We start from the raw sequence: 22383 nt of genomic DNA on the forward strand, positions 1-22383 counted from the left end.
ATTCTCATTTTAGAATTCTTTTATTTTTGCAGAAAACTCGTCTATTCTTGATCAACCTGGTCGCTATCATGAATGGAATACATGGTTTGATGTGCTAATGGAAGATGGCAAGTTATATTTAACATCTTTACTTATCTAGTTCAGCGATTTTCAAACTATCCAGCGTGGTAACTTGGGAGAAATAATCAGCCAGCACCCTTTACCTATCTTGACGTTTATGGATATTCACTGACAGCAATTCATCATCTGAAACATTTTCTGAGTACAATTCCCCAACAGGATAATTCTCCAGTGTAGTACGAAATGTATGGTTATATACTGTACATATAAAATAACGTAATTAGAAATTGAGTAAAAAAAATTCCAAGTTTGTTTCTAATCTTGTTTGATAAATGAAAATGTAAGAGATTATATACAGCAGCCTCCCGATATAACAAACTCCTAATTTAACGAATTCCTTGATACGACGATTTTTTTTAAAGTCGTAATGCTTGGTGTTAATGTAACGATTTTCCGAATGAAAATGTTGGGTCTTATCTGATTCGTTGTATCGGGGTTCGATTTAGTATAGCAAAGGTTCTTAACCATACCGATGAACTTCGTTTTTTCAACAGAGCTCATTTTAATCTATCTTTACTGACATTATGAATGTAGATAATTTTCATAACTTTGAAACTACGGTGGATTTTGACTTTGTCATTTTTTCACCTTTTTCTGGGAACTGCAATTCATCACGATATCAAGTAGCTCCTTGTCTACCTCTCATTGGTGATTTTTCAGAGAATTTAGTAATAGGTGGGGATTTTGCTGACTTCGCCAATTGTCACAAAAACGTTGCCTATGTATGAAGGTTTTTAACAACTGACTGTTGCGAAGATGAAAGAGAAAATTTAACTGCCTTTGCGGGGAATCGAACCCACGTCATTTCACTTGCACCTTTCAGTGCACACGAGCTCCAAGGAAAGATTGAGAGATTCGTTGCCTATGTAGTTTAGTGCGTTCAGCCGGAAAGTGAAAGGACGTGGGTTCGATTCCCCGCAAAGGCAGTTGAATTTTCTCTTTCCAAAATTCATCTTCGCAACAGCCAGTTGTTAAAAACCTTCGTAACGTATAGCGGAGAGTGACGTGATCCTTTCAATTGGCGATGTGTCCTGTATTTTGCCATAATCAAGATTCCAATTTTCAGTATTTTTGCTTAATGAAGTATGATCACCAGGTGTAAATGTTTTTCGTGAAATGCAATTTAACTAGAGGTGGTCACAGACCAGGTTGAAAAACGCTGCACTAGTATATTGAAAATTCTGTTATGAGAGTACCATTTCAGTTAGCATTAAGAGTAGATAGAATTTCATACCTGTTTCACCCTCTTCGATTATTAAACTAAGAAGTTATATATAATCGCTATAAAAATTATTTTAATTTCAATGAGAGACGCCTAAAGTGAAATTAAAAATAAATTTTAATTGTTTTTTATTTTATTTTTAAGAATAGTTAAATTGAAGTTGAGTATATTGCTTTGGTCTCTAACAAGGACAACCTTCACCAAACTTTGTTTTTCATGCACATTATTATAAGCCGGTATTACTGTAAAATTTTGATAAAAGTCATATTATAAAACTTGAAAAATGCAGCCAATAAGGTCAACGGTTGCATTTTCTAGAATGTATCCGTTCACTTTATTGGTTGCATTTTTCAAGTTTTATAAATGAACTTTTATGAAAATTTTATAGTGTGATCTCAGCCTAAGGCCGGTATTACTCTATAAAAGTTTGATAAAATCCATTTTATAAAACTTGAAAAATCTAACCAATAAGGTTATTGGTTACATTCTAGAAAATGCAACCGTTGACCTTATTGGCTGCATTTTTCAAGTTTTATAATAGGACTTTTATCAAACTTTTATAGAGTGTAATACCGACCTAAGACAGAATTGTGATGTGAATATTTCTAAGCACAGACATTTTGAACGTCTCCACCCTTCCCCTCCCCTTTTTTTCTACTTGCAAATTCTTTGATATCTCCTGAATTTTTTTTTTTTTTGGAACATCGAATATTTTCGATGTTTTCGGATTGGAGTTTTGAACATTGGATGTTTTTGGAATTTTTCTTTCATATTTTTCCGAAAAGAAATTTTTTTTCAAAATCTTTTGAAAATATATTAAGATATTTTCTCCCATCGACTACTTGTGAGGATCGGAATGAAGCCATCTTTATACCCATATTCTATGGGGCTCTAGATTAAAACCACCGAAGAATGCCTCAAATAATCATCCTAAAAATAAAGAATTGAAATGTTCGGCCGACGGTCTGCTTTTTTTCAAACTTTAGAGGAGATACAATTAACATTTTCATGATGGCGCTGTATTTGAGAGATCCATGCTCGAACTTTATTCTCTCCAAAGGTTAGGGATGGTGGAGTCCTCTCCCCGCGTATTATTAGTTGGTGTTTTATATTAATACATCAGGTACTGTATCCTTTCCTGATCGATATGATATGCACTTCTCATTATATGATCGATTTTTGGGCGTGGATCTCGCAGATCAGATGCCACCATTGGTGTTATTCCAGAGGCACCACCATCGAAATGTTGAAGTTATCCTTGAGTTAGGGAAGAATTTTTTATTTTGCCAAAAAACATTTTCCGCAAAAATGTAACGCCGTTATTCGGCCAAACGTTTTAATTCGAGACTACCCTTTAAAAAATAAAAGCGACCACATCCGGAAAAATCTATTTCTGAGGATTGAGGGCTATATATAACGATTCTTCCTCTGTGGATATGTTGGGAAAGCTCGGCTAGAAAATGAAATCTTGCAAGAAAATAAAAATTTAAGGCTAGCTATGTCCTCTTAACACGACCGCAACTTTGGACACGAATAAGTCTTTTTCGACTCGTTACTGTACGATATAGCCGACCTAGAACGCAAACTTAAAGCCGAATTCCAAGTTTTTTTCCTAGCTGGTCCGTTTAGCCCTGCAGACGTCTTTCAATTCATTATCCTTAATCGTATTTCAAATACTGAATTGATACTAAATTGAAACATTTAGCTTTTTTTCAAATGTAAGCAATTGTCGCAAGTTTGAAGGCGATAAGATTACAACCAAGGCCACTGGATCCAGGGCCCTAGGCTGTAATCTTTGGCTGTCTTTAGCCAGAATTTTTCACTGGTCGGTCCCTGAATAGTAAATTCCTAATGTAAAAAAAAAATAAGATTCCGGGCTACAGTCCTGTCATCCCCGGATCTCTAAATACAGTACAGGCAGTTCTGTGCCTAAAATCGGTGACAATCATGCGTCCTCTATTTGGTGGTCACCTTCAAGGCCGTCCATTTTTTCACGGGACACAAAGTAAGAAAGGTTTTCACCTTATTTTAATCATAAGCCATCACTTAATTAAAAGATGTCATTTAGAACACTACAAATTCTTTAAAATACATCAAATTCAAAAATTTATCAAGTTACAAGTATAAAATTTACGTATTGTTTATCATGTAATAATTTTGAGTCAAACTGGACAAATTATGAAATGTACCGTCGAACGCACAGTTACAATGAACTGTTGTCTACCGGACACTTAAAATTATTGTAAATAGTAAGTTCAGCAGTCTCCATCTCTAGATAGAACATACATGTTCAACACATGGCCTGCGACCACATACCTAATTTTGTAAAAATGAACTAAACGGTGCATTTACATATCACATGAGTGATCGCGGTGCAGTTCCTGCATCATTTAAGTGGTCAGCAGCTCATTCTCAGATCACTTGTGCCCGCGGCCTATCTGCATATTGGAACTGTGCCACAGGGCACTTAAATAGAGCACTTGAGTGGCTCGCGGCACAGTTCCAGATCATTTTAGTGACACATACATATCGCCGAAGTGATTCTCGGTACGCTTTACAGATCACTTAAGTGGCCCACGATACGTTTACAAAACAATGAAGTGGCTCGCACTCTCCTAAAGGTTGAGCACACTTGATCTATAACGCCCCGTTATAGTCGTCCTACCACGAGATGAGATTTGGCTACGGCACGTCATGTCACGTCAAACGGTTCTATTTTATCCTAGAAGGACATGCCAATCGTGAAAGCTCAGTCACTGATGAACTTTTCTGTATGTGCAATCGTTTTACCAAAAAAAAATTGAATAAAATCATCCGACGTGACATGACGCAGCGAAAATTCATCTCGTGGTCGGAGGACTATACTTTCGGGTGCCCCGTAAAAGTTTGAGATATTTTATATTCGCGATTCCTATCATTTTTTATTATTTTCATGAATAATTTGGCTGTAATAGTTTTGAATTTAACTTGAAATTCTTTTTTCAAATCTAGTAGATTCGCCGATCATTTTGGATATTTTTCAAAAGCCAGGACATTCGTTAGTTTCAGTGACGTTGACTGCTGGAAATATAACAACCATATGCCCGGATAACAAACCCAGAATTGCATGGGTGAGTGACTTATTTTTCATTTTTTCTTCTTAGACCGGCATTAAAAAGCATAAAAGCTTTAGAAAACTAGAAAAACCTTTTATATAAAACCTGAAAAATTCAACCAATAAACGTATAGATTACATTCGAGCGAATGTAACCAATTGGATTATTGGTTTTTTTCAAGTTTTGCATATAAGATCTATCAAACTTTTATAGTGTAAGTCAATAAATGCTAATTAATTTATTGAATTAGTTTTCCATTTCAACATCTTGGTTCAAATCTCTGGCTACGGATAATGAGGTAGCTGATTCGTCGAATCTGCCTTGAACAGTCTTTAATTAGGAGGTCCGAGTACATAATGACCTAAGTACAGTACTAAATTACGACGAAAATGAAATACAGCTAAACGTTGTTATAACGACACCTTGGATATGTCAATAATTCGTAATCACAACTGATTTCCATAAGAAATAGTGTTAATAAACATTGCTATAACGACGATGAAAATGCAATCCGACCTCGGATATAACGACAGTTTTTTGTTGCTTTTTCTTCCGTTTCTATGGCATTTTCTTAAATTCCAAGAATTACAGCTGATATATCACATTCCCTGAATGTTATTTTATTGAGACCTAACGATGAAAAAAAATGATTTATTACGTGATCGAAGCTTTAAATTGCTCATTGATATGACCCGTAAACGGGACATTCTCGTAATTTTGCTCTTTCCGACTTTTAGATTAAAAAAAATGGCATTTTTTTTCTTCTAAGCTCGCGAATGCATTTTCATTCGCTGCAGACTTCATGTTGCACTTTATCAGTACCAAGGCTGTTTATAAGCGATAATGAGCAATTTCGCTGACAATTGATGAATACCCCTCCCCCTTGTGTTTGATACCGATTTCCGTCGGTAAATTATGGTCACCCTAATCGAGGTTACACGAGGGCTAATTAGACGGACCTACAATTTAATGAAATTTCAACTGTGTATCGTCGGCGTTCAGGCAAAAGCCATTAAGTCAGAAATCTTTAAAATGATTTTTACTATTTTTCATAAAGACTCAAAAGTTTAAATTGACAAAATCTCAAACTGAACTTGGTGACTTTTGCTTGAACGCCGACGATATATAGTGTTTGATTGCATCTGATTATACTTGTAAGCAGGGCCGTCTTAAGAGCATCCTGGGCCCCCGGGCCAAATGATTTTTCTGAGGCCCTACCATGTAAATTTTCGAAAATCGCAACCAGATCACAATTTTGTGAGGCCCCCGGGCCGTGCCTTAAGACGGCACTGCTTGTAAGGTCTTGAAAACAAATCTTGGTTGTAACGACAAAATTTCCGAATCTTCGATATCGTTATAACTGAGTTTGATTAATAAGTTCATTTGAACATAGACTTGTGTTGGAGTTATTAATTTTCATCATAAAGTTTGTAATCGTGATTGATATTTATTAATGAAAAAAAATCCGCTACCGATGTAGGTTAGTTTCAAGCCAAATGGACGCCTAAAAATTCAAGTCGAAAGGATTGTGAATAAAGAAGGTAATTATGTAGTTATGATTGTCGAATTTTCTGCCGAATATTTAATATACGTGTTACTCAGCAGGGCCACATCTTATAATCCGTGATGCTCTGAGTATCCGCATTATCAGCCATGTAATTTAATTTAGATAAAACTTTGCGATGCATCACTTCGCAAATATGCATTAATCATTTTCGTCGCACCACGGTCATTTTCTGCACACGAGGGCTAATTAGACGAACCTACAATTTATTGCCGATTCCGAACGGCAGGTTTTTTTATATACTCATCGAGAGGTTGGTGCGCTAACCCCTTGATGTGGGACATCCTGCGGTGTAGCATCTTTTTCTCTGGTCATGTCACCGTTTCTGTTGTTCCACTGTGTCAGGAAACTTTCTGACAAGGACAAACCGAGTATCGAACTCGCGACACCTCTAAACATCCTTTGATACTTTAGGTGAGTATCTTATCGACCTGGGCTACCGCAAATATGCAGTAAGGCTGCAGCTTAGATTTTTTTTTAACTAAAACTGAGTACTCTAGACAAATTACATGAATATTTAGAACATTTGAGATGTGACCCTGCTGCATTAAATGTGTGATGCACCTAAAACGACTGTGGAAGAATGATTTTCGTCCTTCGATAACTATCGAAGGAGTACGGTTTTATGGATTATCAAAATAAATTAATTTGCTTATGAAGATTGAGAAAGTCTTTAAATAAAATAATTCTGTTTTTGTGATTGTATTTCATTTCAAGGTTCTAGTCCATCATTATCTTATGCAAATCAAGGTTTAAGACGACGTAGAGGTGCCATAAAACATCAAAAGATTCACGAAGTTAAGGGCCATCAGTTCATAGCTAAGTTTTTCCGGCAACCTACGTTCTGTGCATTTTGTAAGGAATTTTTATGGTGAGTTTATTTCTAGTTTATAAGGCTGGGATTACATTATAAGAGTTCTGTTATAAAATACTTTTGCCAAAAAGTAGTGTAATATCTACTTTTATAAAGGACGTACTTTTTCAAAGTTTCTTTTATTAAGTTAGCCTCTTCATCCAATATTTAGATGGGTTAGGGTTGTAAGTCACTTTTTCAGTAATTCTAAGTCCAGAAATGCAATCTAGAATTGCTAAACTTTTGAAAAAAAATGAAGCAAGTGACATTAGGCAGAGTTATCCCAGCCCAATGCCGGGATTACACTACTAAAGCTTTATAAAAATTATTTTCCAGAATTTTATTCGAATGTAACCGATACGCTTATTCGTTGCATTTTTAAAATTTTATAAAATATGCATAAATAAGAAATTTTTAATACTTTTATAGTGAAATCTTTGTAATCTCTGCCAAAGAAAATGCTGTATATACAGGGTGTTCTGTTAATGGACCGACAAACTCGGAGGGTTGTTAGACATCAGGAACAAAAACTGCAATGGAACATGGTGTCTCAAACAACGTTAAGAGGGTGAAAATCACGAAAAACGCATGCAGGTTTCGACGTTGTGCTGGAACTACAATAACTATAAAAAGATTTATTTGATTATTACCAGAGTAGTTGGAAGTGGCGGCCGCTGACGTCATTGCACAGTCTACAACGACGTAAAAACGATTCCCGAACGCGCACGCGCTGTCGAACATACCAGGTATGCTTTTGATGTCTGCCGCAGCGCTTGATCCTGCCCCAGTGCATGCGTTTCGCGACGCTGCTTACTTCAGATATGGTGAGCGAACGCATTCATCGATCAACTGGCATCCACCTTTCGTCTCTTCTGGACTCGGAGCCTGCACGCGTTTTTTTTGCGATTTTCACCCTCCCAACGTGGTTTGCGACACCATGTTCCATTGCAATTTTTGTTCCTCTTGATGCCTACTAACAACCCTCTGAGTTTGTCGGTCCATTAAAAGAATACCCTGTATTTAAACATATTTCCTATTTTTTATGTATATTTTTTCAAATTGCCAGGGGTTTCGGCAAGCAAGGCTACCAGTGCCAATGTGAGTGCCTTTTGATATCAAAACTGATTTTATAAAAATTTTAAATTTGAAAAAAAATTGAAATTTTTAAACATAAATAAATTGTTTGTGTGGTTTTATAGCTTGTGAAGTAGCTGTTCATAAGAGGTGTCATGGAAAATTTTTGGCGAAATGTCCAGGATCGTCTCTTGAATCACACGCAACTTTGGTGAGTATTTTGATATTTGCGTGCAATACTTATTACTTAACTCAGGACTTCGTCGCCAAAACAGTCTCTTCATAGAAGGATGGATTGAGTTGACAGGTCTTAATTACCTTTCAATTTTTTTTTCGTCTAATAAATAGATTTTAATTAGTTAGCCAATACCGACTGTCAGACTAAAATGACCTTGAATGCAAAACGAAAATTCGTATTTAGCAGGTGTCACTGCTAATGCGAGTATTTTCTTTTTTTCCCAGTCGACATCAAAGTGCTTCGTTGTTAACATTTTGGCACAACCAACCCAATAAAGACCGAAACAATATTTTAATAGTCGCACTGTCCGTGGCATCATCCCAGAGAAAAAAAACTTGGAACTGAAAATTGCTTAGCTGAGTCTGTGCCATAAGAAATGCTCTTACATGTTCCATTCTTCTTTCTGGGTGTCAATGGTAAAATAACACAATTCAACGTGCATGGCATGGAAATGCAGTATATCGTTTCAAGCGTTAAGAAGGATTTGTGTCGGCTGTCTGTTTTCAAAGACGTATTATGCATCGTTGAACAGGAACATCGTTGAACTACCAAACATATTCCCATACCACATACTTCAGGTTCCATGTTTTTGAGTTGATGCCAAGATTTTTTTCTCCTACGAAACACAGGCTTTGTTTAGACAAATTCATAAGAAATCGGAATTTGTACTTATATTTTTTGTCAACAGGAAAACTATACAGTTGTAGCTGTACTACTTCACTAAACACCAACTTCGGTCATATCGCAATTTATTGCTGTTAACGAGTTGGGTTGGTAATGAAGGCACCATCTATCGATGATCGCCTCAAGCTCGTTAGGGAAAATATCTTATTTGTATTCTTCCCCCGGTTCGAACGTGGGACCTGACGACAACCTCACGGTGGTAGACGAGCATCTTACCACCACGCCACTCTGGCAGTTGTAGCTGTACTGGTCTCTTGTCGGAGAAGTAATCGGATATAATAACTCAACCCGGAGATCATATCACTTTATTCTTTACTTTTTCCCGAATGTGTATCAATCGGGTTCTTATCAAGGGGGGGGGGGGAAGGAGGAGGATAAGCGAATCTGATGCCCCGGGCGCTGTACTGGTAGGGGGCACTGAATTAACCCTACAACTGCTCCTTCTACATTACACGGGCACACAAATACGCGCTTGCTTCGGATGATAAAGAATCTAGTTGTGGCCCTAGCTGGTGTACAAAACCGTGAAAAAAGTTGTAACCGAAATAAAAGAAGGAAATAGTAGTTAGAGTGTGGATAATCAGAGCATGTTGTCCATGTTCCTGACTCCATTACCTGCGTTCAATTTTAGCCGTTACGACCGCGTCAGAAATTTTATTAGATACATTTTCTTGAAGCTACCGTTGGCACAAGGATTGACATTTCTCACACGAGTGCAAACCAAACACATCTCACTGAATATACGTACATCATAAGAGTTTTGAGGAATATTTTCTGGTCTAAAAGTATTAATCAGCTGATTGTCACGTCAACGCACTAATTTTCAGTTCGGCGGAGTCTGGGTTTAAATCTCTGCATAGGCAAACATAATATGTACAGGCAGATGAAACTTCAAGAAGTTAAAATTGAAGTACCATCTCAGAGTACCACTTAAAAATGAAATCTTTTCACTTGAGAAAAAAATTGCTATTCTCTCAGCAATGAAAGATATTTCGAAACCTTAACCCTTACAGCGGCAATCCCGAAATGTCTCGTCGAACTTGATCTGTTTTATTTCGCCCCCTCCCGAAATATCTCTGGTTCTTAACACGCTTTTATTTCCGATGTGGCAGTTATAATGCGTATCAGGAAAATTTTAAAAACCGCTTAAATTGTTAACGGTTAATTTTCCGTTAGCGTGGTAAGCGCCAACGTGGCAACTTTTTCTATTCGGAAAAATTTTCTAACCCTGTCACCCTCATTGATATTTTCTATTTTTGGCTACCCTTTATCAACCGTAATTAACAACATTTTGTTAAATTTTTTTGTGCAACTTTTTCGTAGTTTTCTGCATTACCCGCCATATTTCTATTGAAAATCGCATATTACTGCATATTGGATTGATCCATGTAATTGCATGTGTTCGTTGTCGGTCATCTTGAATTGACGCCGCGAAAGCTGCTATTGTTTGACGCAAAGTAAAAGTCGCCATGTTTGTGGTGACTACGCTTATTAAAATTTAAAATTCTGCAAAATGACACCTTTTCCAAGCGCATTTTTTCCCTTTTTTGTGCAGCTGACAAGTGCTGCACAACACCGAGAATAATAAGAAACACAAAGAGGAGAAATACTCCTCTCTTTTTTTTATTACTAATACTGTACGTATATTCTTATACTATCCCGAAGGGAATGAAAAAACAGTGTCTTTCTACAGGGTGATCAGCGAATAAGCTTTTATTTCAAAATTAAATATCTCTACCACAAAGATCAATAGAATTATGCGGTAAACGGTACGTTTATTAGCAAAACTGTAAGAATGTTGTGCAGAAATTTCGAAAATTTAGTTGTTTTTTTTTAATTTTTTAAAATTTAAAAAAAAAAAAAAAAACTGGAGATTTTGGGGTTCCGAAAATCCTCATTTGTGTGAAGAGAAACCACTGCATTCGCCTAAAGTTACTGCATGGGCTGCGGTATGCGCCATGTGTGCTGACAAATTGTTCCAAAATTGTAACGTAACGTTCAGTAGTAGTCGTTTCTCGCACGAAGAAGAGGCCGATAATGCCTCTGGTGCATACCGCAGCCCATGCAGTAACTTTAGGTGAATGCAGTGGTTTCTCTTCACACAAATGAGGATTTTCGGAACCCCAAAATCTCCAGTTTTTTTTTAAACTTTAAAAAATTAAAAAAAACAAACTAAATTTTCAAAATTCCTGTACAACATTCTTACAGTTTTGCTAATAAACGTACCGTTTACCGCATAATTCTATTGATCTTTGTTGTAGAGATATTTAATTTTGAAATAAGGGCTTATTCGCTGATCACCCTGTATTTTGAAACGCTGAGCAAAAGCCGACTCCGCCCACTGGCAATTAAACTGACGGGATCAAGCAGAACCTCCTAAAGATAGGCCTCCGCACTCAGCTTGTGACGTCAGTAAGCAGTCCATTTTCCCTCGAAATATTCAGGGAAAAAAAATTCCCTCAGTATCATCTTTGTGAGGAAAAGAAATGATCGGGTTCAGAATTGGCGATTTCTATGCCCCACATCCAATCACTACGCGGTATTTGTGAGCCAATCAGGAAGATTCTACGCCAAAATAAGACTAAACTAAATAGGATGCTGTGTTTCAAAATGTGGCAAACTTGCTAGGTAGTCTGAATGACGTTTATGGCAAACAGTGCAGAGGCCTTCTATCTCTAGGAGGTGATGGATCAAGACAAGAAAACTTACAACGGTATTTAGGCTCCGCCAACACCATCTATAGCAGGCGGTCTCCACACGAAGCTCTTGACGTCACTGAAGGTCATCTCACCTATAGCCATTGGATATACTACAAAAAAGGGAAAATCTGGAGCATGCGTCGGCTTGCTATATCTAATCACTATAGGTGAGATGACCTTCAGTGACGTCAGGAGCTTCGTGTGGAGGCCTGCTATAGATGGTGTTGGCTCGGCATTGCCGAAATGAGAGGGCTTCGAAGAAGCGATGTATCTCGGAATTAACCAAATAAAAGGCATCTAGTTAGATATATTTCGTCATATTGCCTGTGTAAACATTAAACGTTCATCATACTGCAGCCAGTTTGAAGATAAAATTCAGAATTGCCTTTGCACATAAGGTGGTCATATTCTTTCCGTTTTATGCTTTAAATTTGCTGGTAGATGTCCCAAGATTGTGTCGAACACAGTTCTCGGGGGAATATGATCGAAGTGCTCAAAATTTTCAACGGGATACATAGGGTGGACCATGAATTATGACAATTCTAGATTGTGGTGTCGGAGCGAATTTTTCCTCTAATGGGGGTGGTAAATAATGTAATAGCTTACCCCCGGAGGTAGTCAATTCTAACATAACTGACACGTTTAAAAAAAATACGATAAACATGTTGAGGTAAATCGAGAAGCAATCCATACTTATATAACACAACCATAAATGTTTTATGGGCATTGTATAATAGTTTATGTATATATAGGTTTTAATTTTTATAATTACATTTTTAATTGGGTCGCTGTATTTTTGAAATGACATCCATATTTGTTATGGGAATCCTTTTCTCAGCCATCTCGTTGGGTATTTTGGCGTTGTGGCCTTGTATTTACGTCAACAAATCTTTATCACCGAGCATGTGTAGCTGGGATTTCGCTGATTTGTTAAAATGTTTTGTTTGCATTTTTTACCTTGAAGTTTGCGATCCAAATTATTTTCTTACTATAGTTTGAATTACAAAGAAGATAGTTAAATATTTGGAAAGTACAGGGTGGTTGAAAATAAACTGACACTACTCAGACGTATGTAGCGCCCATTCTGATGAAGATATTTTTATGTAACTTGGTAATAGGATACCAAGTATATATACTTCTCGTGTACGTGCTGTGTAAAATAATACAACTGTTTTCGTCGCTAATCTCTATTATACACTCCCGTACCTCTTGGTCGCCTCATTATGTGCTCGGCGTTAATGTGGAATCGCAAGATTTTTTCCAGGCAGTTATACCATGGTTTAGTTGTTTGTGTCTAAAAGGGCCTCTTCACACGGGGATACTAAAGTCTGGCGACTGATAGGAGACTTGGTATCCAGAAAGTTGAACACGAATATTTCTATGAAGCTCCTCACGTGTGGATAATAGCGTATTGGCGACATTGCATACTAGTCGAACGCAACAAAACGAACGCGACTCTTGAAATTATTCTTTCATATTTTCGTCGGTTGAGATTGCAGGAGGGGTGCCCGACGCTGAATTTCGTAACAAGATAGTTATATTGTAACTTTTATTTTCTGCAGAAATGTTTTCTGATGCAAACCCTAACTCCAAATCCCTCTCGAATGCTTGCGTGAAATGTAAAGGTAGGTCACGCACTCTTACGTGCGTGTGGGAGTATGAGAAAACCCCGTGCTCTCTCCTCCAAGATAAGTACATTTATATATTTTTTCTCGGTGTGGTGGCAGCATAGTCAGCTCTTAAAAGGAAATTGTTTTTTTTTATCATATAGAACTACGATTGCTGCAAATAATGACTATTTACAACACGAATTTGACTTACCTTAAAAGATCATTAATAGTATATAGTTTTTAGTTTTTACGATTGCATTTTTAATTGGGTTGCTGTATTTTTGAAATATACTGTAATGACATCCATATTTGTTATGAGTATCTATTTCTCAGCCACCTCATTGGGCATTTTGCCTGTTTCGGCCTTGTATTAAGTCACTCACCAGGGCTCACAGGTAATCAGCTGATTAATTAATTCTAGGTAAGTCTTTTTCCTAATTCCGTAAACGCCTGTTGGCCGTAACGAATAGTGTACGATGAATGTTATTTTCAATTTAAATGTTAATTTTCTTTTTATCCCTTTTTCTTGGACATAATAGTGTGGGATGATAATTTATTATAATAAATCTTCATCGTTGCTAGAATCACTAAAAATTTGATTTTCCCCCATCCCGGTTCATAATGTACACAGGGAGATAAGGTGAACAAACACTTCGTCGTTTTTACTCATTTTCCCGGGCTTTGAGATATTTTTTAGTTGCGCCTGTGAAGGAGAACGGGCAACTCGACTCGTTCAAGTCAACTCAAGTTCAGGCTACCCTAGTTCGAATTGAGTATCCCTTGTGAGAAGACCCTAAAGTTTCATCCATTACTGCAGAGGTCATCTACAATGCCAGTGATGTTGGACAAGGTAATAATGCTGCGATTTCCTAGAAACTTTAGATGGTTCCTGCAGTAGTGAGCGAAACGTCTGCCATGAAATTGAATGCACGGCAACATAAGCCCAGAAGAATATTATGGCTGGCCCTTTCTCTTCAAGGTAAGTAACTGTTGAATCGGTCTCGTGGGGACAGCCTTTCTCAATCGCCTTTTTCAACCCCCTTCATTTACAGGCGTTTGGATCATCTGTGTTTAAAGTATAAGCGATAAAACGTAAACTGGTTTTCTTGTTCGCATATTATAAACAGAAGGGGGGGGGGGAAGAGTGTAATAGATTTCTTTCGCCCTTCCCCTCCCCCTTTTTCACCCTCTCGTATGTGTTCTCTTTCCCTCTTGTACGTATATGTAGATAAAAAGATATATGTTGGGGGAAGTCACTAAACAGGAGTATTATAGAAAGAACGGGAAGTGGAACAAAAACTTTTCTCCGTTGTTAGGGTTAAAATGAACTTCATTTGAATGAAGCTTCTGTTGAGAAAAGACTAAAAAAATCGGGAAGAGCTGGAATGAATTTCTTCCATTCGCGTTAGGAAAGATATCTCGATCTTTTCATCGATCATTAAGGGGTTGAACCATCAAATTCCAGCAATTAACCTATTTGAATTCGTAAGCGGAATAATCCGCGAATTTCGGTTTTCCCTGATCAATAAGCGCTGAGAAACTCACTTATACAATACGTAAAAATCAGTTTTTTTTATCGATGCGTGGTGATACGGGACAGGTAGTGAATTTGGAAGGAGGGATGCAGATGGGTCAAGTGTACTTTTGGTATCCCGCGTGTGTTGAAATTGAGCCCTAGTTTATGATGTTCAATTACGTTTTTTATATTCAGAAAATGTTTTCGCTATTTGTTTTTTTTTCATAAGTGCTTTCATTTTGTTTCGTAGTATCTTCGAGAAAGATTCAACATCGATGTTCCTCATCGATTTCAAGTTTGGACTTTTCGGAGCCCTACATTCTGTGACCACTGTGGTTCACTTCTGTATGGCTTACGTAAACAAGGGCTTAAATGTACTCGTAAGTAAAAGTCATTTCAAATTCTCGATAGAAAATGAAGCGTTTCATAAATTTCTAGTGGTGTGTAAAATGCGCATTTAATTTTTTTTCTAAACTAAACTGATCTTAAAGATTTTTAGAGCCCATAGAAAATTACAAAGAGATTGAACTAAATCATATTCGAGCGTATCTTTAGGTTTCAGTCGGTTGAAAAAGCTCGATTATATATTTGGGAAAGAAATATTGATAATTATTCTCGGTATGTGATGCCAGGCGAGCGTGATTATCGCTGTACGTCGAAGTTGACGGAACACACAACCAGTTGTCAGGCAAGAATTTTTTCAGAGGAACCGGTTTCATGATAAAAAAAACCCGCTCGTCCGTCAATTTCTGCGTGAGTTTCGCCGTTCATTGATCGTCTCGCAACTCTAGTATCTTCGCCATTCCCCAAAACCTACACAAAAAAAAAAATCGCGTACGTGTAGTTAACGCTCGTGTGGCATTACAGGGCGAGAACAGTGATGTTCGATGAAATGTTCATTGTAATATTTATATCAGGTGTTCCGCAGTCGACATTGAAATTTATTGCAGGTAATCACATGTTCCATTTCAATGAAGTAGGTAATATATACTCGGGTTTTGCAGAAACCAATGAATATCCTAACAAAAACAAACTTGTTTGTCACTGTTTCAAAAATTTCATGCAATTTATCACTTTTAAATAAAAGAACAATAGAAATCATGAAAAGCTCCTGATATCCATAAATAGCTGCAATTTGGCTGGGGGAAGACTGGGCAGGCAGGGGCTAATAAATTTCGACTCAATAGGTTGCCTGTAATAGTGTTTTTTAATCTCTGGTCCACATGGACCTCTGGGGGTTCGTGAGTAGGTTACTTTAAACAGTTGCCTCGGGATCATTTTCACAAATACCATTGCATAAATGACAAATTTAGTGCTGTGAAATTGTAGTTTACTTTATCAATTTTGTATGATATGCAAATTTCGAAAACAATACATTTTGGATTTTATGGGCTAAGATGGGTTGTTCGTAATTGACCTCTGCAAGGGGTCCGCGGAGCATTGACTTTCACCACAGGGGGGTTAGTGACATCAAAAAGGTTGGGAAACACTTCTATAATATGAGTTAGCTTTTAATCTTTATTCAACTCTTTCAGTGGCAATCCCGAGATATCTCGTCAAATTCGATCTACTTTATTTCTGCCACCGCGAGATAGTTCTTCAAAAAAATGCAATGAAGCTTTTTTTGCAATGAAACATATTCCACCCCCCCCCCCAACCAATCAGCTGCAGTGGGTGGAGTCGGCTCTTGTTCAACGTTAGATAAGGAGCGAGGAAAAAATAGAGAAAGCTGTCTCGGCTTCAAAAGTGTTAAACAAAGACTTGGTGCAAATCTCTAGAATTTTTTTTCAAAAAACTTGGAATCACATTTTGTGTGCCATAGATGAACAAAACCGACAATAAAATTTTGTAAAAATTTTTTTTCTCTTATGAAAAACTATTTTTGTTTGTGTCCCAAAATTTTCCCATTTTAAAATGTCCACTCCGTTACGGTCATTTGGGAAATACATTTTTATACCAGATTCAATGTGCTCAAAAATGATCAGATTTAAAGGTTTACTTTTAATGCTTGATCAACAATTTTGTACTTTTGCAAGATTCACGTTACGCCTTTAGTCCCAGATTTTTCTGCCGGATGTACACTGTTACATCATTATCATAAATAATTAAGATTTTTTTTTCATATATATCAACATCAAGTGATAGTGCATAGAGATATGCTTCAAAATATAAAATAAAATTTCATCAATCATTTAAATTTATAATTAAAAAAAAATACAGGCTAATTTTTGTCCACTCTGTTACGTCTTCCAAAACCTCAAGTAATGCAACAGAATGGGAACTATGATTTACAGTAAAGTTTTCTTAGTTAAAAGGTTTTGAAGGTTTAAATTAAATAAGTTATTAAATTATCTGTTCAATTTTTAAACCCTTTACCACATTCTCCATGTTCTTTTTTCAGTTAAGTAACGAAAGTAAAGTAGTACAGATCCAGGGAGATGTGTCATAAGGGACATTTTAGTATGAGTGAAGGTCGTTATATGACAATACATTGTATTTTATGGGACAGAACCGTTATTTTCCCATATTTGTTTCCAGGCCCAATCTCTCCCCCCCCCCCCACAAGTCCACTCTGGAGCACTAATGTGAGAGGCATAAACGCGAGATTTGTAACATCAAAATGCTATTCTACACTGCTCAAAACAATTAGGGGAGCACATGGTTTAACAAAATTACGCAAAGATGCATACCGATAAGTAACTTAAAATGAATCATCCATAATTTAAAGCCTAGCAGGAAACGGAAGAAAACTTCATATGCAAATCAAAGTTCATGACGTCAAAAACCAGAAAAAGAAGATAAGGGCAGAAATCGGGATGTTGCAGAAACGTCTGTTTTACTGCCGTAACTGTGAAATTAGATTGCGCAGTATTTTTTTTTTTGAGACAAGGTGACTTGAGGATGTCTCAACAACGGGATTTACCGGAATCCATGGCATGGCGTGTTATAGGCAGACTGGAATCCGGGCAAACACAACGTAGTATCGCGGACGCTGTTGGAGTCGCCAGAAGTGTTGTTGCAAGGCTGTGGAATCGATTTCAAGAAACAGGAAATGTTAGACGTCGACCAGAGCAAGGTCGGCCACGCGCCACTACAGCAACTGATGACCGGTATATACGGTTAACAGCCCGTCGAAACAGAACAGAGAATGCTACGCAGCTGCAAAGACGGTTGCTCTTGGCAACAGGACGAAGGGTGTCCAGCCAAACAGTACGTAATCGGCTTCATGAGGGAGGGCTCTATGCACGTAGGCCAATGGTCTGCATTCCGTTGACCCCACGCCACCGTGCGGCCCGAAGAAGATGGGCTGCTGAACATCGAGATTGGGAGCAACATGATTGGAGCCAAGTGCTGTTTACAGACGATTCAGTCTGGAGTGTGACACCCGACGTGTTCTGGTATGGAGGGACAGGGGCACTCGAAATAACCCCGCATTCGTTCGTGAAAGGTCACAATACAGACGAGCTGGTTGGATGGTATGGGGTGGAATCAGCATAGGCGGACGTACGGACCTGCATATCATTCGGAATGGCACTTTGACGGCCCGAAGGTATGCAGACGAGATACTGCGACCTCATGTCATCCCTTACGCTGGAGCCATTGGAGATTCCTTTGTTTTCCAGGATGATAATGCCCGACCGCATAGAGCTCGTCTGGTGGAGAACATGCTTGAAGCTGAAACAATACAGCGTATGGAATGGCCAGCGTGCTCTCCTGACCTGAATCCGTCGTCGGATTCAGGTCAGGAGGACGACGCATTGCTGTGCGACCAAGGCCGCCTGTTACTGTCCGAGACTTGCAGATTGCACTTCTTGAGGAGTGGAACAGTATTCCTCAAAGTCTGATCGATAACCTCATCGCATCCATGGCAAAAAGGTTGTGCAGCAGCCTTAGCTGTTCGAGGAGACCACACGCCCTATTAAAACTCATGCATCATGTCTAAACAGTACTTTTTTTTATCGTTTACATCTAACCAAATTGTTGCCCTAAATCATCTTTTCATTTTTTTTCCATATTTTCAAAGAATTAAAGCTTAATTCCAAATTTTTGTACGTCTTTTTTCTGTATTGCGCATTGATACGCGTGTACTATCTATTGTATGCCAATACGTGGCTGTCTCGCACGGTTTTCTTCACTTTTTTGCTTGCTCCCCTAATTGTTTTGAGCAGTGTATTTCAACAAAAAAATTTGAAGTAAAAGAAAAATCGTCCTGATGATATAATATATGGCCAGTGTCCACTTTGACCAGATTTTAAACATTTTACCAGACCAAAATTCAAACTACGAGGGGGGTTGGACGTGTTTTTAGAATTTGGTCATGGGGGGGGGGGGGGGGGGAAGACATTTTTTAAACGTTATAAGAGGAGTTTCTTGGGTCACCTATCGCATTTTGTTTATAATTTTTGAGAATAAAAAGTGTATTTGCATGGCCTATTTAGAATATTTGAGATATATTTCTCTCAGTTAAAGATTTCTGTGTCAATGATGTCCACTCTGTCATAATGGTGTCCACTCTGCTACGGGAAGCATTTTTGCAGTTCAACTGGCAGAAAAATTTAAAAACACTTCAAACTAAGATGTTAAATTATAAATTACCAACCCATTGTCTGTCAACTTTTCTGTGTGCTATTTTGAAAAAATCATGAAAAACCATCAAAACGACAGGAAAAAAAGTCAATTTTAAACTGCCTTGTTTATTTATTTATTTATTTATTTATACAATATTGTTGGCCCTTGGGCCTATACAAGAGGATGCGATTGAGAATGACAAAGATATTGTTTGGTGTTGGATAAAAAACTAGTGATAGAGGGAGATTCAACAATAGAGCTTGGGAGTTTGTTCCATTCACCAATGGTATGAGGAAAGAAGCTGTATTTAAAGCAGTCAGTGGAAGCAAAAATAGGTTTTATTTTAAGGGAATGGTCGAGTCTTCTAGAGATGTAGGATGGTTTGGCTAAGATACCAGAAGTATCCATGTTGAACTGACCATGGAAAATTTTATAAAGCAATGTTAATCGAGAGATGAAACGAAGAGTAGAGAGAGGGAGGAGATGAAGTTCATTTTTAAGTTCGGACACAGAAATGAAAGATGACCAGCAGTCGTGAACAAATCGGGCGGATTTATTTTGAATAGATTCAAGTTTGTCTATATTACTGGAGGTGTAAGGGTCCCAGATTTCAGCGGCGTAGGAGAGGACGGGGGATATATAAGTTTGGTAACAGAGAAGTCTGATATCCCGAGTAGAGTGTTTAAGATTGCGGCGGAGGAAGAAAAGTTTGTTAAGACACTTCTGGTAAATGTAGTCGATGTGTTTGTTCCAACGTAGGTCGGCTGAAATAATGACACCAAGGTATTTGATATGTGAAACTTGGGATAACGGTAAATGATTGATGGAGTAGGAGTATTCAAGAGGAAGAAGTTTACGGGTAACTTTCATGTGAACCGTTTTTGAGATATTCATTGGCATTTGCCATACGGAACACCAGTCGGCGATGGAAGCCAGGTTATGTTGGAGAAGTTCTTGATCAGATTGATGGAGAATGATACGGTAAATTACACAGTCATCAGCAAAAAGTCTAGTGGTGCAGTTGAGGGATTGAGGAAGGTCATTGATATAAATTAGGAAAAGTAACGGGGAGAGGACCGATCCTTGAGGGGTCCCAGACTTTACGGAGGCGGATGACGAGTTATGATCATTAAAATGAACAAACTGTTTACGGTGTTTTAGGAAAGCCTCCACCCAATTAAGTAATTGAACGTTAAGGCCAAGGCGGGAGAGTTTGAGAAGAAGTTTATCGTGGGGAACTTTATCAAAGGCTTTAGAGAAATCTAGGAATACGACATCAGTTTGTAGGTTTTTATCAATGGCTTCAGAGAGGTCGTGGATGAAGAGGGCCAGTTGAGAGGTAGTAGAGAGAGATTGTCTAAAGCCGTGTTGGTTGGGGAAAAAGAAGCTGATGGAGTCTAAGTGGATACGGATTTCTTTTGCTACAATATGCTCGAAGATTTTACAGCAGGAGGAAGTGATTGCTATTGGCCTGAAGTTAAGGGGATTGGAAAGTGAACCCGTTTTGTGGATAGGAATAATTTTATTGATTTTCCAGTCGTTCGGGAGGGTAGCAGAATTTAGTGAAACATTGAACAGGATTAAAAGATAGTCGGCGACTTCATCAGCACAGAATTTAAGAATAGAATTTGGGATGTCGTCAGGGCCAACAGAATGGGGTTTCAGTTTTTTCAAAAGTTTTAGGATACCTTGTTTGGAGAAGGATATAGGGGGTGAGTTGTGGATAGAATCAAAAAAAGAGTATTGGGGAGGAGAGGGGTCTATTGAGAAAACCGAGCAGAAAGCTAAATTGAATTCGGTAGCCATCTCTGAAGGAGAAAATGTATATTTATTTGAACTTCTCAGGGAAGTGGGACCAACAGATTTAGGTCTAAGATAACTCCAGAATTTTGTTGGATTGGTTTTTAAGTAATGGGGTAGAGAATGAGAGAGGTATCTGGACTTTTGGACGGAAATGAGGTTTCTGAGGTCTCGGGTGGAGGCTGAAATTATGGATTTGAGTGAATTGGATTTGTTAGTTTTATATTTGAAGGCGATTCGGCGGATTTTCCTCTTTAAATGAATAATATCTCTGGTGATCCATGGATTAAAAAAAGACTTAGGAGAAACATTTTTAATTGGAACTGTAGTTAAGCATTTGTCTATAATACATTTAAAAGAGGTCCAGAGGGTGTGGATATTGTTAGAAGAGGATATGGATAAGAAATCATTGAAGTGAGAGCGAAAAATATTTTGCATAAGTGGATAATTTGCCTTGTTGAAATTACGTTTAGGGGCGAGTTTGTAGGATGGGATAGAGTGGCGGAGGGAAAAGTTAATGACTGGGATATTATGGTCGGAGCAACCCTCAAAGATGGAGGTGGAAAGGACTGAAATTCGATTGGAGGTAGCAATGAGATCTAAGGTAGAGCTGGAGTAGAGGGTGGTTCTTGTGGGTTCAAAAATGGATTGGACCAAGTTAAATTTAAGGAAGATATCTAGGACTTTGTTATTAATTCCGTGATTGCCGGACAGGGATTCCATATTTTTCCAGTCAATGCCGGGAAGATTCCAGTCTCCGGAGATAAGAATAGAATGTGTTTTATAAAATTTTTCAAGAATAATTTCCAGTTGTTCAAAAAGGTGGAAATCAGGAGAGGGAGGATAAATAATTGTTTACACATATGTGTAAGAAATAAGCTGATTTCATCATTTTAAGAGAGAAAAACAGCAGAAATAATTTTTTTAGAGCGATATTTGTTTTCGTAACAGTGGACAAAATCCATGACTTCGTCATAAAACCCAAAAAATAAAATATTACAAAGTAGAAGTGAAAAATGCTAATGAAATATTAAACTTCAAGTCATTGGCTATAATTTGAGATCAATTTTATTATGAAAATTCAACTTTGAATTTTTCATTTCAAAAATGTGGAATGTACTTTTTTTTGGAAATGACCCATATACGCTATATGGACCATGGGAAAACGTAAAATGCAATAAAAAAGCTCCACTTTTTTCACGTGGTGGTCGAAAATTGAATTTTTGATTTCATAAATCTCTCCTATGCTAAGATATCCTAAAAAATTTTCTTTATTTGGATGAGCAGTTTTTGAGAAAAACTACTCTGAGTACACAGGAACTTTAATTATACTCACCCT

The 22383-nt window shown here is 37.7% G+C and overlaps 1 protein-coding gene across 7 annotated transcripts in view; it reads left to right on the forward strand.

Moving 5' to 3' along the window:
- Positions 1 to 22383, forward strand: part of LOC149065635 (putative protein kinase C delta type homolog) — an 83225-nt gene that overhangs the window by 14034 nt on the left and 46808 nt on the right. For 4 of the 7 annotated variants that reach the window (XM_089253959.1, XM_089253957.1, XM_089253962.1 and 1 more), the window contains exons 3-9: positions 33 to 107; positions 4334 to 4452; positions 5918 to 5978; positions 6719 to 6872; positions 7921 to 7952; positions 8054 to 8139; positions 14926 to 15055. In XM_089253959.1, coding sequence (XP_089110085.1) covers positions 33 to 107; positions 4334 to 4452; positions 5918 to 5978; positions 6719 to 6872; positions 7921 to 7952; positions 8054 to 8139; positions 14926 to 15055 — 657 coding nt within the window. The remainder of the gene's footprint in view (positions 1 to 32; positions 108 to 4333; positions 4453 to 5917; positions 5979 to 6718; positions 6873 to 7920; positions 7953 to 8053; positions 8140 to 14925; positions 15056 to 22383) is intronic. The other 3 variants (XM_089253961.1, XM_089253960.1, XM_089253963.1) reach the window with 1 other exon arrangement.

Source organism: Pholcus phalangioides, unplaced genomic scaffold, assembly GCF_987345545.1.
Source record: "Pholcus phalangioides strain wild (caught in Gottingen) unplaced genomic scaffold, Ppha-v1.0 ptg000039l_1, whole genome shotgun sequence".
NCBI lineage: Eukaryota > Metazoa > Arthropoda > Arachnida > Araneae > Pholcidae > Pholcus > Pholcus phalangioides.